The following is a 16,787-nucleotide window of genomic DNA, read 5'->3' as shown; positions in this document are numbered from 1 at the left end:
ACCTCTCCTTTCCCATCACAGGAAACTCATTACTAACTTTAAAAATATCCAAGAGTCAGGGAAGGCTTTTTCAGACTTCATAGCTTACGGTCTCAAATGAGAGACAGCAATCCTGGAATTGCTACTCTTTCTTGCCTCTGAATAAATCACTTATTCTCTAGATTCATGGGCTGCCCAGAAGTATGCTGACCATACTTTCAAATAAAAAATCAGCACACATGGTCTATCACAAGACATTTGTGCCTTTTTTTAGGAGCAAGTCTTGGAAGAGAAGACCTGCTGTCCTCTTCACTGTCTACAGTTCCTCACTTCTTGAGCCACTGCAATATGTATTCTGCCTGCCCTATTCTACTCAAACTGGTCCCACAGTGAGGAACAATATCCTCTCCACTGCTAACTCTGATGGACCATTTTCTGCCTTTATTTTACTTGAATTCTCTTTTGCATTCTGTACCACTTGAACACTTCTAGCTTCATTTGTTCTCTTTCTCTTGATTCCAGACACTATGCTTTTTTTTATTTTTCTACCTCTTCTCTGGCTGGTTCTCTTCCTTTTCTTGTCCCTTAAATAGCTGAAGTCTCCCAGAGATCTCTCTTTCCCCTCCTCCACACTCTTTATACACCCTTGTGAGACCCCATTTTCCCCCTCGTGGCTCCAGTTACCATCTAAGGCTGAGGGCTTCCAAGTATTTTCCCTTATCTCTTGCTCCTTTCTCTCCCACAAGTTCCAGCTCAAATAACCACCACCCATCACATGCTTCCTGTTGGCTGTCCACGGGGACCTCACCTAGAAACCCTAATAAGACACACACAGTATGCTCCGGTATACCTCCTCTTCCTTCTCTGTTCCTTGGTTTCATCAAAGCCAATCTCATTTAAGTAGCTGCTTAAGCAACTATGTGGGTGGCCAGAGGCAGAGCAGGCATCATCTTTGGCTCTTCTCTACTTAGCTCCCAAATTTTTGACCAGGACCTGTCCATTTGTTATCTTAAATATTCCTCTAACCAGCAAACTTTTCTCCAGCTTGATTGCTTTTACTTTATTTAAGCTACCTTCCAATGCCTGGGTCAGAGCTTTGGCCTCCTGGCTTATATTTTTTGTAATCTTGTCCCCTCCAACTAGGTTCCCTGCACTCCTTCCTGGGTGATTCTTCTGAAATGCAACTCAGATTATGGCTCCCACCTCTCTCTAAAACCTTTGAGTGGCTCCTCTCTTGTTTTCAAGATAAGGCACAAACATCCTTGCCTGGCATAAAATGCCCCTTGTTGTCGAGCTCTCGTAACACTGCACTGTATTACACAGCTATCTTCCATGCCACCTCCCTCCCTATTCCTGCATCCGCCATGCTTTAACCACACTAGTTTTAATTTTTATAATATGCTTCTGAATACTTGCCTGTCTGCTCCCTCTTGCTCAGAATGCTCTTCTTTGCCTTCTTTACCTGCCTCTGTCAATCATTCTGGACTCATCTTTGATACTATCTCTTAGCAGCTGTTCTTGAACCCACTGCTCCTTTCTTTGCCCATGTTCACACGGGGGCCTCTACTGAACACTGCCTCAGCTTCCCTCTTACATCTCCTGTCTCAGACTTACAAGAGGACAGAAAGAGTGACACTGACATCTTCAAGCACCCTCAGGAGGGGAATGCCACCTGCCCTTATCGCCAGTGTTGGGAGTTTGGGTAAAGTCTGTGCTGTCTAGTTGGGGAATAAAGAGGTTTTCAGCAGTAATACTGATTTCATTATTTCCCTGCCTAGACTCCTGCAATGGCTCACCACTGTCCTTTGTATAAAATTAGTGTCTTGCCTTGGCTTAAAAAGTCCTGGATGATCCAGATCCTGCACTCGTCTCCAACCTCACCTTGCCCATTTTGGACTGTGGCCTAAGATCAATCTCTGAGTCTTCTCTTAAAGACTTTCACATATGTTAATTCCTTAGCCTGGACTGCCCTCTCCTTTGCTCTTTAAGTGGTTAGCAATGGTTTATCCTTCAGATCTTCACTGTTCCTCCATCAGCCAGGGCTTCCCTGACCATCTGATCTAAATGGGGTTTCCCTCATATTCTATCACTGCACTGTTAGTTTCTTTCACATCAGGTGACATCACTGTAGACTTACTTGCTCATTTACTCATTAACTGTCTCTGGACTCCTTTGGGCTTTTGGCTACACAAAGGCAGAATCACCAGTGCTCACCCAGGATTTAGCAGAGAACTTGGCACATAGTGCCACTCAAGAATATACACCAAATGGATGGATGGCACTCCCTCCACTGTGTACTAAGTGCTTCTGTATTTTATCTGTATCTATCTCTGGAATCTGAACTCCAGGGAAAGAGCTGCATATTATTCATCTGACTAGGTATCCAACACATAGTTGTTGAAATGGAAAATGAATGAATATAGATCCAACACAGAATATCAAAACTGGACTTTCTGGATTGTTTATACCTCTGCATCTCACTATAGCACTAGATGGATCCCTGGAGTCACATCCATACAATGTTGCAGGCATGCCATGTACACCTCAAAAGGGGGGAAGAGAGAAGGAACAAACATCTTGCGACCACTGCCTCCTGCTGCCCCCCACCCCCCATCCTCAGCCCATGTGCCAGCCACTGCTGGGGCACAAATAAACTGATAAGAGGGAGAAATGGAGAATCTGTTTCCTCAGTCAGTTCAGTCCTCACTCTTCGCAAGAGGACCCCAATGAGCACCTTCTTTTCCTTGGATGCAAATGAGAATCCAAAGAAAGGCCTTATAATGCCTAGCTAATTTCTGGTCAAGAAACATTTCTCAACCAAGAGCCACCAAGAATTTACTGATTATCCTAGAACACACCAGGGGATGATATTGTCACCTGCTTCTATGACTGTCCTAGCTCAGGCGAGCCTAGATAAATACTTGCCGATAGACTGATGGCCTCAGTTGTCAGACTGAGGGACCACGGTTGAACATGCCATAAAGGCCAAGGAGCAATCTGAGAATACAAGAGCAGAAAGAGTGGGAACAATCTTCAGAAGTGGAATCTGAGAGGTCCCTACGATCTTTATTTCCTCATCTAGAATTAAATGAGAGTGTATGTACACTCACGAAACACAGTGCCTGGTACATTGCAAATTTTTTAAAAGGTTCTTGTCCTTTCATTTTCTACTTGTGCCAGGAGAATGTATTCAACCTTTAATGGGGGCTTTCAATTACCCGAGATAGGCATATAGGGGACAGTGCATGTTGAGAAACTGATCCTTAATGGGATTATACCAATCACAGAAACAAAAAAGGTCTGAGGAATAAATCAGATCAAGACAAAATTGACTGTCTTTAAAGGAACAACAGAAAAATCCAGGAAAAGTGGGAGAAAAGACATGTTGAGAGAGAGAGAGTGTATGAATTAAGAGAAGTTCGTAATGACAATCCTGAGGGACCTGAAACCACCAGCATCACAATGAGAAGCGACCACTGCTTGCAGTGGCCTCTGCAGACTGACTCAGGACAGGCTGGGCTTCTCTGCACAGCTTCCGCCACCAACAGACTGTGAGCCCGTTGAGATCAGGGGCCCTGTCTTGCACTGTCCCTCATTCTCCACCGATGTTCTAGGTTACTCTCCACAAAGCAGGACAGTAATCCCTTTAAAAGGTAAATCTAACCATGTCTTTTCCCTGCTCAAAACTAAAACCTTGAATAAGATCCAGTGTTCCCGGAGCTATCTACAATGACCTGTGCAATCTGGCCCTTGGCTAACTTGAAGCCCTCACCTGTCTGTTCCCTACACCCTCCCACTTTGGCCCAGCCACAGTGGCCCTTCCTATGTCCCCTGAGCCTGCCAAGCTGGCTGCTGCCTCAGGGCCTTGGGCCTTGATGTTCCTTGGTCTGCAGGGATCTCCCCAAAACAACAGTGGCTTATTCCCACTTTTTATTCCCACTCTGGCTCAAGTGGCTCCTCATCAAGGATGGCTTCCTCCTGTCCATCACCCCAACACCTTGCTCTATGTCTCCTTACTCATCTCTATTTTTCTTTAGAAAGCTTATCAATCTGTGGTATGCACATGCATGTTTTCTCTCTCCATGCACAGACACACACACACACACACATATGTAATTTCTGTGAAAGCAGGGTTTTGTTACTGTGTTTGTTTTTGTTTTGCTCTGTTTACTCTTATATCATAAATGCTCATAGGCAATCATCAGACAGTGATAGTACTGGATTTTAACCTTGGCTCTGATGCCAACTTCGAATCCAGTGCCAGTAGATTATGCCAAGTTTGTCCCACCCAATCTGCCACCACCAGAACCTCATTCTGAGACACGGGTAGTTAAGTTCTACAGTGGAGTTAAGAATGATACTGGGCAGCCTAGAAGAAAACAACTGAAGCTATGATAAATGTAAGGTGATCTCTGGCTAAGGAGTGAAATATCTGGGTATCTGGCACCACATGGGGAGAGGCTCTCAGTCACCAGTTTCATTAGTGGGCACATCTAGTTGTTAGTACCTTACTTTATAAACTCAAGAAACATTCCTCTTTGGGGATGGGGTCTAAAAGGATTATGGTAAATCAAGATTATAAAATACTAAATCTGTTTATGAACCCTTGTTTCTACAGTTTCAAATAGGATTCACTGATGCTAAGCTCTGAGATAAGGGTGACCTGCATTGCTGTTTTCAAAGAGGCTCAAGCCACACCAAAAAAGGCATATGGTTTCTAATTCCAAGGGATTTGCTGTCCTTTTCAAACAGCCAACTTCACTTTAATAACAGCTAGGAGTATTTCTTTCTAAGACTTGAGCACAGTGGGTCCTAGAGTCATGGAATATTGTATTCACAGATCTAATAAGATAGAGATGCACTTTCCTTTGCAAGACAACAGAAAAAAAACTAAAAGGAAAGTGAACCAACATTTATTGAATACCTTCTAAACATATGAGTGGCAGATAAAATTTGAGAATCCTCAAAATATAGAAAGAAAGAAGGCCAAGAGAGTAGATGGGATCATCTTGGAAGAGATGACAAAGACAGGAAAGAAGAGGGGCAGGGACCTAGCTGTGTTGAGCTTTGATGTTTATAGTTAAGCAGAGGACCAGGAACTTGGAAGGGAGATTAAGAAGGAGGAATCAGAGATCTAGAGGAAAACTGGGAGGGCTTACTCCAGAGAGAGAGAGTGTGATAAAACAGAAGGAGTGGTCTTTGGTGCCCCATGCTGCCAAGAGCCCAAGGAAGGAGATGGCAACACATGCTGCAGACTTACAGACAGAGGTCCTTGAGGACCTTAACATTACGTGTTACATTGGCCCATGGAGTACAAAGTAAGGCAACAGTGGCCAAGAGTATAGGCAATACTTTGGGGTACCAGCTCTAAAGAGGACAAATACTGAGCAGTAGTTACAAGGGAGTATACAAAGTCACCGAGATGACATAGAGCTGGAATTTAAGTCCAATTCTGAATCCATGACTGAATTCTATGAAGCACTGCTTCTGTACCACCCTATGCTGCTGTATCTCTAAGTCTGCATGCATCCATAAATCCTTCTTTCCTATTTTCAATAAAAACTCCTCACATGAGGTTCATCTATAGAAGAAAGTTCTGGAAATTTTGAGTATTTCCTTGCAAAGTCTAACTACCCTTTGGGTTTGTGTTGAGCTTTAAGATTTTCAGAGACTGGCATTTTCACGATCTACCTTCATCTGTATGATACGTATAAAATGAGTTTAAGAGAACAGTATTATTGTGATATTATGGGTGACAAAGACATTTATGGCAGAATTGGCACAAGAACCCAAAACCTCTAGTTCCCAGTCCAGTGTTCTTGCTACTTCACCACACTTTCTGCAAACAGGCAGGTAGGTTATGGATGACTGCTATCTGCTGGTTAACCTTGGAACCACCACCACCAGAACTTCATCCTCTTTTATAATCGTTAGGAGTAGGAGCAGAAATAGCAGCAGTCATGACTCGCTATAACCATCACAGTACAGTTTACAAAGCCTTGATAAATATATCACCTCATGAAACTCAAAATATATCCTCACAGGTAGCCAGGGCTGGTTGTCTCACAACTACCATGCCATGCTCTGATGGGGAAACAGGTTCACACAATGGTGCATGTTGGAGGTGGGATATGAGTATAAATCTCTAAACTCCAGATCCAGTGCTCTTGTCTTTGGGTAGTGGTTTATAAATGCTGGAGCTCTTCAAGAATCTTATGAAAGTTATGGCCCCTCTTCACAGAAATATATGCAAAAATGTATAATCAACAAAACTCTGCAAATAATTAAGGAGTTCACTGATGATTTGAAGTTAAGAAATGTTGCTCTAGGTTATATGGTCTCTAAGCCAAATGAAGTGTTAGTTGATGAAGTTACGTGGCTGATCCCTCTTTCTGGTAACAGCACTATAACCAGAGGTTCCTAGAAAGGGAAGCTTGTGGAGCATCTCTCAAACTTGTTGTCAGGATCACTCCTCAGGCACACCTTGATGGCACACTGCTTATATTCTACCCGGATATGTGTTTCACTCTGCTCGATGTAGGTGTGCCTCCCCTATTAGAATGTAAGCTTCCTAGTGGAATGGAAATGTCTAATGTAAGTAACTACAGCAGTCATAACAATAACTTCTACCACTACCACCATCAACCCCTGAATACCTATCCAGCTTGACACAAAATTGTCACTATGCACCAGCCACTATCAAATTCATTTAATTTTATCAAGAACCCTCTAATTTAATTTTTTCAAAAACATTATTATTTCCCTTTATCCTTTATTTATTTTTACTTTTAGGGAGGTACTAAAGCACAAAGAGGCAAAGTAAATTGCCCTGGTCACATAGCTACTATGGGGTGATAGCTATTAAGGACAGTTTGGCTCCAGGAACTATAATATTAACTTCCCCTTAGTCTATCTTTCTTTCTCTATGTACTAACTATATGGGGTTCTTCGGTTAATTTTATAAAATACCTTATTTTTCTGAAAAACCTGAGCAATTAAGAATTATCATAAAAGTTTAAAAAATAATAAACAGACTTCATTTTGGAATAATTTTAGGTTTACAGAAAAGGTACAAACACAGGACATTGACTTTCCTTTACTCATCATCTATGAAATTAAGACAAATATAATATTACTAATTAATCTGCAGATTTACTTGAATTTTAACAGTTTTCCCTTCCCCCAATGTCCTTTTTATGGTCCAGGATCTAATCCGTGATCACATATTGTTTTTAGTTGTAGTGTTTCCTTAATCTCCCATCTGGGAGCGTTCTTCAGTAAGTCTTTAAGTTTCATAATCTTTCCGAGTATATTATCTAATAATTTCCTAGAACGTCCCTCAATTTCATTTGTGTGATGTTTTCTCATATTTACATTGAGGTTATGCATCTTTGGCAAGAACATTAAAGAAATGATGCTGTGCCCTTCTCAGTGCAGCACAAAAATGAGGCACATGGTGTTGATACATCTTACGCCAGTATTGTTAACTTTGATCACTTGCATCAGGTGTTCTGCCATATGTCTCCACTGTGAAGTTGCTACTTTTCTTTTATATGAATAAATGCCTTGTAGTAAGAATATTTTGGGACTATACAATTATCTTGCTTTGCATCCTACTTTCACTCACTAACTGTAGCATCCGTTGATGATTTTTTGCTTGCAACAGGTATTATATTACTAGGGCGTCTGCCTAATGATGATTTTCTATTTCTATTCATTCTTCCACATTTATTGATTTTAAATACATTGTCCTTATAGTGGACAAGGAGATCTGTCCTTTCTTCCTCATTTACTTATTTCTTCAGTTTTTACTTATATCACTATGGCCTCACGGAGTTATTTTATATAATCATTATTCCTTCTGTTGATCAAATTGTCCCTGATTTATATGTATATATACTCACACATACATACTCATATCTATATTTATTTCCATTTATATCAACATACTATATGTGTGTGTGTGTGTGTGTGTATGTGTATGGTTAAAGATAAATTAACTGTACATAGAGCATACTTACAAAATATTCTTTCCCAAAGCTACTTAGGTTAGTTCTTATCTTTCCCAAACCCCTTTTGTTAATTATTAATAGGTTCATTTTTTACTGTTTGTATTTCATTTTGCCCCATCCCCACCATACACATGTATCCTGGTATCTATCTATCTATCTATCTATCTATCTATCTATCTATCTATCTATCTTATTATTTATTTTCAGGGGGACATAAAGCACCACTATGGTTCTAAGGGTTGGATTTATATGAAAAGGTATACTCATAGAAGCGTTGTTCCCTCCTACCACCCTATTCCCATTCCCCCTTTCTTTGCATCCATTCCTACCCATCACCATAGGTAACCAATCTTATTAGTTTCTGGTTTAACTTTCCTATATTTCTTTTGCACAGATAAGTAAATATACATGTATTTTCTTATAATAGCCTTCTTTTTATGTGAAAGGGAACATACTGTAAACACTGTGCACTACACTTTATTCACGTAATAATATATTTTGGAAATTACTCCAAATCAACTATTATCCTCAGTTTTACAGATGAAGAGATAGGCTTAAAGAGGTTGAATAACTTGCCCAAGGTCACACACATTGTAAGGAATAAAGCTGGATTTGAACCCAAGAAGTTTTGACTCCAAAATCCATGTTCATTTTACTGAGAGTTTCTAATCTATGGCTCCTGGGATATTCTTGGGTGATCTCCAGGTTCTTTGAGTTCTCGGATCATTTTGAAAATTAATACACATATGTTCTGGATCGTCTAGATGACTATCTTATAACCAAGTACTGACAGGCATTTTCATTGCTCATAGGATATGAAAATAATGCACCTGCTTAAATTGAATTCCTTCAATGCCATCATGGACAGAAAGGTAGGGAACAGAGAGAGATGTTACCTGGTTGTGGCCTTGGCCTGTAGTTCAGGGAAGGCAGCATGGCCCTGCACCATGTGGTCTATCTGAAAAACAAGAGAAGTGGGTCAGTATCATAGGTTCTCCAATCTATGGGTAAGCCAGATAAAGGTATATTAAAATATCTGTTTCTCCAAACTATGTCTATAGAGGATCTAATAATGTTAATATATTAATTAATAATAAATTAATATTAAGATATTAAGTAAGAAAGTCTCAGCTCTTTCAGAAATCTAGTTTTGCTTAACCTAGTGCAGCTTCTTGGATTTACTAAACAAAGGAGCTTAAAGGGAAGTGTAGTAGGGAATGAAACTCCCAAGGCTGACCTGGTAGCAGCAGGTAGAATCAGGTCCAAGAATGAGGCGTGAAGAGAGGAGTGAGAAGGAGAAGCACCTCAGGGTGAATGGCGGGGGACCTGGGTGTTCACGCACTAACCTCTGGAGCACACCTTTTCTGTGCTACCTAGGAAAAATTACTTGACCTCTGAGGGCCTTCTTTCCTACAACTGTAAAATGAGCATAATAAAATTTACCTTGCAGGGAAGGCTGTGGTGCATGGCTGGTATATAGGTGGCTTTCAGTTCATAATGTCTACTATTAAAATGAAGTTCCACCAGATGAGTAAAAAATGGTTGGGAGAACAGGATCTCTGATGGTCGGCTGCACTTGTGGCTTTTTCAGAGCATTTGGAGGAAAAGACCCACCCTGATGAGCGAAGAGCAAGCAAATGCATCAAAATAATTGAGCGCATATTTCAAAAGCCTGGAGTACCTGTTTCTGGGTAGATCTCTCCACTTATATTTTATTCTCTAATGTATTCAGCAAAGTATATGGGAACATAGTGTCCCATTAGTGGTTATTTATTTCCCAGTGAAATAACCAGTTTTACCACCGGACTGTTTTTGCCAAGCGGTTGCCTTAGAAATACATAGACAGAACTAGCCTGACTCTATGACTGTTTTCCTGTTTCCTCCATCTCAGATTTCAGCTCTGAGAGCAGGCAGCAGTAAGAGCAGGCAGAAAAGTCTACAAACTATTTGGGCAGGTAGGAGGCTTGAGCTGGATGGAGTCAGATCTCCTTTGGGATGGCTTTCAGGTCTAGATCAAGAGGGAAAGGCCACCTTACAATATTTAACTAGGGCTGGAGTTTCAGGCCCTTCCTTATAAAGCTGGCATCTGCATTAGGGACATGGGAGAAATAGAAATGCAATATAGTATAACACAGAGACCATCAATGAGTACTATGAGGGGGCATCCAGCTCACAGATTTATTTTATTTGGGATATATAAAGTTTTCAAAAATGAGGCAATATTTTTAAATTGGGAGATTTCCCTTAAAATCCAGATTTTGTTTTCTCTTGAAGAACTAGCAAATGTAAAACACTGGGCCACCCATATTCCCCACAGCAAGAGTCAGCTGGAATTGAGTGGCGACTTAATCCTGTCCCTTCAGACAGGCCTACGCCCTTGGGTTCATAAGAAGCACCACTATTCCCTGTCACTCCCCAACAACAGACACAAGATTTCATCAATTTATTATCATGACACACTAATATTTTGCTTTTAGTAGAGATCTGCTATGCCCATGTGTCTGTCAAAGGAGTGAATGGGGAATTCAGCACAGGAGTACTTGGGAGTTGACAGAAAAACTTCTCTGTGCACAAAGTGCATATATTTGCCTAGTCTGTTTATTCATTTATGCTGTCTGACTCCTTTGGGCATTTGAGTTTTTGACCCTTGGTATGGCGGCCAGAACACAGACAAGGAGTCCTGGAGACGGGAGTTCAGGCCTCACTCAGGCCATGACTCTGGACAACACCATTTCGAATTCTCCCTCTAAAACATTTAGTAAATTATTATGACAAATAGCCAAGTATTTGTAAAATTACATAAGAACGGTATTGCCTGAGATATCAAAACTGTATTCAAAGAGTTCACAGGGAAGAAAAACACTTAACAAAGGCAAACTGAGAATTTAAGAATTTTAGGTTCTATGATTATTTTGCTAAGAAAAAACTATCTTTTTGCATAATGGGTTTTTCTCTATTAAAATCAGTTTTAAGTATTAGTCTGGAGGCTTTCTTTTACTTTTGTTTTGCAGATAAAGAAATCATTAGGCTCAGAAAAATGCTCATCACTTGTCACAACTGCCTTTGTTCCAATTGCATTTACCTGTAATGTCACTTTCTTCACCAATTCTTTACTTACCTAGTCTTATCTCAGAGTGAAAAGATTTTGCTCCTCCCCTCACCAACCTGGCTTGAAATTCTCATGAAAATCTAATGAAAGAAGAAACCTAAATCTAGACAATGTTTTTTATGCTGCTGGAAAGGACTGTGGATTTCAATAGTGAACATTTTTTAAGATCAAACATTCCTCAAATAAAATATAATGTACATTTTTTGTGTTTTTTACAGTTTTAGTATTAGCTTTACACAGTACAATTTCATGTACAGGTAAAGTCTGATTTAACATAGAGCTAGTTTAGTCAGTTTTATTTACCATCAAAGTTGGTAGCTTTGTGCATTTTTACAGTTTGTTTATTAGTTTAATTATTCATGAAATACATGGCTACCTTGTGCTAGGCATTCTTCTAATAACTCAGGATACCAAGATAAGTAAAAGTCATTGCTTTAAGAAAGCTCTGCCTGTGAGTAGGAAGTGGGCATGCCAATAGTCAATAAATATAGTTTAGACTAAGGTTTTCTAGAGATTCAACAATGTTAATTGAACACCTACTCTGTCCTCATCATAGTAAATAATCACAGGGGATTCAGCAGCAATTAAGACAGATATACTTTGTGTCCACATGAAGATTACATTCTATTGAAGTATACAATCAACAAGTAAGTATAATAATTACAGTGACTAATGCTTTGAAGTATATAAATAGGTTACTGTTGTAAGGGTACATATTTTAGAGGGTTCAGAGAAGATCTGAGAGTGAAATTTAAGCTAAGACATGAAAAATAGAAGAACCATTAATTTCCAATAAACAGAATAACAAATGCAAAGATTCTTTAGTAGGAAAGAGCTTCATATGTCCTAGGAACTGAGTCCAGTGCAACTAGATTGGAGTTAAGTAAGGAGGAAATGTGTATAAAATGAGGATAAAAAGGTAGGAAGTGGGTCAAATCAAGCAGGCTGTGGCAAAGGCTTTATATTTTATTCTATATACAATGGGAAGACATGGAAGGGTTTCAATCAGGAAAGTGCAGCAATCCCACTTGCTTTAAAAGACATCATTCAGGGGTTCTACATCATACAATGGCTGAATAGTTCATATATAAATTCTCCCACAGATCACAATTATAAATGCTGATTAAATTATATCAAATAATTCTTTGAAGACACTAGAAAGTGACCAAAATCACATAGAAACTAGAGAGGAATAGACACACAGTAGGAAAAAATAGCAATATATTTTCTGATTTTATAGTTTTACCTAAAGTCAGGCACCAATTAGTGTCATGCAGGCTAGTTCATACTCAGATAGAAATATGCAGTTGTCCTAGTTAAGAAATGAGAGGTTGGAATTCAAGGCAACCAAAGCACCAGAAAGTAAGGGGTGGGATATATGAGAAAGGACAGAGACATAGACAGGGAGCTTAACGGTATGCATATAAATGCCACTGTATCTCTGGATAATCTCTGAATTATATTTTAAGTAGCCTGGCTAAGGCTAAAATAACTCAGCAGAAATTTCAGTAGGTGCCCATCACAGGAGAGACAAAATTCAGAGTTTGAGTTCAGCCAAATCAAGTTAGTCTCCAGGGAAATAAGAAAAACCCAGTGCTTCGACAATATACCCACCGATCACAATGTTCAAGATATGATGCAAAATTAGTAAACAAACAGAGAAACAGGAAAATTTAATCCATACTTAAGAGAAGAGCCATTTAATGGACAATGGCCCTGAGACGACAGAGATGTTAGAAGAATTCAGTAGTTTAACAATGCTTAAGGATGTAAAGGATAATATTAATAAATATTCTAATAATTAATAAACAGATAGTAGTTAGAAAATAGTAAGAACCAGAAACTATTCAAAAGGGATATTCCACTATTGATAAATCTCTGGAACAACCATTAAATGGATAGCTTCATAGCTGATTGGAAATGACAGAAAAAATAGTCAATGGAAAGATAAATAGAGAGTATCTGATTGGTGGAGAGAGACAGAGAATGAAAAACAAACAAACAAACAAATAAAAATCCTTCAGGGGCCTGTGAGATAATAGCCAAAGATATTAAATATATGAACTGGAGTCACAGTTGGAGGAATGAGAGCAAATGCGGCAGAAATGATATTTCAATAATCAAATGCTGAAAATTTTCTAAACTTGGTGAAAGATAGCAATTTATAAACTCAAAGTTTAGCAAACCTGGGGGAAGATAAATCCAAAGACCACTGCATCTGAGTACACCATAATATAAACCAAATATTAAGAGAAAATCTTGAAAATATTCAGAGAAAAATAATACACTTTACACAGGGGAAAAAAATACAAGTAATGGTTGACTTCTCACAAGAAACAATGGTGCCAGAATACAAAACAGTGACACTTTCGTGCTAAAGGGAAAAAAACAAAACTCAAGAATTCTATATTGAGGGAAAATATGTGTTCAAGATAGAAGGAAAAATAAATTCATTTAAAAAAGAAAACAAAGAATTTTTTTTCTTTTTTTTTTTCTTGGCCAATAGACCTCCAAGAAAATGAAGAAATGCTAAAGGAAGTTTCTCAGGCTGAAGGGAAATTACTGAATGGGTGGAAATTTAAATTATCAGAGAGAAATAAAAAAATCAATGGAAATCATAAGTATGTAGGTAAATACAAAAAACTATGTTTGTTTCTCAGAGTTTATTTGAAATATGTATGACTGTGGACTTAACTGTGTTCTCCCAAAATTCAGATGTCAAAGCCCCAACCCCGAGTGTGACTGTATTTGAAGATGGGAACTGTGTGGATGCAGTTGAGGTTACATGAGTTCATAGGCACAAGCTGCTGTCTGTTAGAACTGGTGTCTTTATAGGAAGAGCAAGTGTCAAAAGCTCTCTACATGTTCATGCACCTAGGAAAGGCCTTGTGAGAAGGCTGCCACCTGTCAGCCATGAGTCATGAAGAGAGCTCTCCTAAGAAACTGAATTTACTGGCACCTTGATCATGGACTTTTAGAACTGTAAGAAAATAAATATCTATTGTTAAAACCACCTAGCCTGTGATATTTTATCAGGGCATCCTGAGAAGATCTATACACTGTTTAACAATGTAACAACTACTGTACTGTTGGGTGTATAGCATATGGAGATGCTGCGCTTACTACAACTACAGCATAGGAAGGAAGGAGTAAGTGGAACTACAGAGTTGAATGTTTTTATATTTTACATGAAATTACCCAATATGCACTCTAAGTAGACTGAAAAGTTGAGGATATTTATTGTAATTCCAAAGAAATCACTAAAAAAAAGAATGCAAAAGAAGATGTCTAAGAAGTAAATAGGGAAATTAAAATGGAATGAAAAATATTCAATACAAAACAAAGCAGAAATGGAGAGAGACAGAAAGGAAAAAAAAAAAAAGGGTGGCCACAGAAAACAAATAGCAAAAGGGAAGACCTAAATTCAAACATATTCATCTTCACATTAAATGCAGGCAGTTTAAACACTCTAAGTAAAAATCAGAGATTATAAAATGATACCGAAAAGTAAGACCCAACTATAATCCATGTACAAAAGACACACTTTACATAGACCAGGGCAGAGATAAAGATGGTTTGGCCAATGGTACTGAGAGTGAAGGTAAAGAAAGATAGATGGATTGGCGATACACATTTTGGAGATAGAATCAATAGGACTTTCTGATAGATTGGATGTGGGCAGAAAAGGGAAAGAAGGAGTCAAGAATTAATCCTAATTTTCTGGCTTTAATAGAAATATAAATGATGGTGCTCTTTACCAAGATGAAGACAAATTACTGAGGATCAGCTTAGAGAGTATCAGTTACCACAACCAGAAAATTGGGAGTAATTCTTGACTCCCTCCTCCCCTGACTCCTCAACATCTAATCCATCTCAGCCACTGATAGCAATTCTATCCTTCAGAAACCTTGACCTCTCTCTCTTCTGCACATTTCACATTCAATCCATTAGGAAACCCTGTTGGCCCTACTTTCAAAATACATCCAGAATACATACCAGTTCCACTAGTATGGCTCTGGTGCAATAACCTCTTTCCGGTCCTTCTGCCTCCATCTCCCCCACTCCTATCCCACAGCTGATTTCCAGCATAGCAGGCAGCAGCCAGAACGGCCCTTTAAAAACCTAGTATATCATCTCTCTCCTGTGCTCCTTATTCTCCAGTGGCTTCCCATTTCACTCAGAGTAGAAGCCAAAACTCTTACGATAGCTCCTGATGATCCCTTTGAACTTGTTCCCTACAACCTTTATTTTGGTTCACCCTGCTCCACCCTTGTGCCCTCCTTGCTATTCCTGAAATGCTTCAGGCAAGCAATCCCCTCAGCACCTTTGCACTGGCTTTTTCCTAAGGGAATTCTTCCCCTAGGCTTCCAAATGGCTAACTTTCTTCCCTCCCTTTTTGGTTGCTTGAAAGTCAGATTAGTAAAGCCTACCCTGACCGCCTTATTTAAAATTGCAAACTGCTCACCTGACAGTGTAAGCTTACTTTCTCAATTATTTTTAACAACTTATACCATAAAATAAAATGTATTTATTTATTGGTTTATCATTTTATTCATTGTATATTATCTGTCTCCTCTTGTAAGAATGCAAGCTTGACAAGGGGATGAATTTTTGGAGGTGGGCAGCAAGAGGCTGTTTTACTCACTGCCTTTTTCTCAGAACTGTAACTATAACTTGAATACAGTAGGCACTCAATAAATACTGGCTGTATAAATAGCAGTCACTCAAAAGAGTTTAGACTTTATTCTCAGATAACTAGAGAGCTATCAAGAGGGACAAGGTCATATCTATGTTTTAGAAAGATTGCTTCAGCTGCAGTCTTTAGAGAGGTTGTTGTGGACTGAATGTTTGTATCCTTGCAACACTCATCTGTTGGGACCCTAACCACCAACGTGGTACGGGGAGGTGGGGCTTTTAGGAGGTAATTCAGTCATGAGGGTGGAGCTTTCATGAATGGGATGAGTGTCCTTAACTGGGTCTGAACAGACCACAGTTTTCCCTTTAATCACGTGAAGGTATTACAATAAGATAGCCCTTTGCACCCCAGAAGAGGGCCCTTACCAGGAGCCAAACATACTGCTAACTTGATCTAACTTGATCTGAGAATTCCAGCCTCTAAAACTGTGAGAAATAAATTCCTTTTGTTTATAAGCTACCCAATCTATGGTAGTTTGTTATAGGTACCTGAACTAAGACATGGAGGTTAGAAGGGGAAAAATTAGAGGAAAGTAATTAGGAAGCTGTGTGGGAATCCAGGTGGGTATACAGAAAACACAGCGAAAGCCGGAGCAAGAGGAGGGAACAGGCAGGCATTTGTTTATGCAGCGTTGGCCTTTATGTCCATGAAGTCATTCCAGTTACCTACTGTGAAATGCTGGGACACACCTAAGTCTATACATAGATTCTGTCTGTACACATACATGTTTTTCTCTTGTGGCCTTACAAGCCTGCCTACTGTATTTGCCTCAAAATACTTAAAAAGAAAGTCACTCTGACAATAATTGCTCCTCAAGGGAGTCTACAAGAAACTCAGAAATGCAACTCCACCAAAGTCAGGTCCAGTTCTAGAAAGATCTGGGTTTCCAGTAACTAACTTGAGTTTGAATCAACACTCTTCTGCTTATAACTATTAAGACCTTGATCAAGTATCCTCACTGTTCTGAGCTTATCTATTCATTAGTGAAACT

The 16,787-nt window shown here is 39.3% G+C and overlaps 1 protein-coding gene across 9 annotated transcripts in view; it reads right to left on the bottom strand.

Annotated features, from left to right (window-relative positions):
- Positions 1 to 16,787, bottom strand: part of FGGY (FGGY carbohydrate kinase domain containing) — a 409,199-nt gene that overhangs the window by 107,194 nt on the left and 285,218 nt on the right. For all 9 annotated transcript variants that reach the window (XM_073234008.1, XM_073234011.1, XM_073234012.1 and 6 more), the window contains one exon: positions 8,888 to 8,949. In XM_073234008.1, the coding sequence (XP_073090109.1) occupies positions 8,888 to 8,949 (62 nt within the window). The remainder of the gene's footprint in view (positions 1 to 8,887; positions 8,950 to 16,787) is intronic.

The sequence above is a fragment of the Manis javanica genome, chromosome 4 (assembly GCF_040802235.1).
Source record: "Manis javanica isolate MJ-LG chromosome 4, MJ_LKY, whole genome shotgun sequence".
NCBI lineage: Eukaryota > Metazoa > Chordata > Mammalia > Pholidota > Manidae > Manis > Manis javanica.
This window is presented reverse-complemented; position numbering and strand designations above follow the sequence as displayed.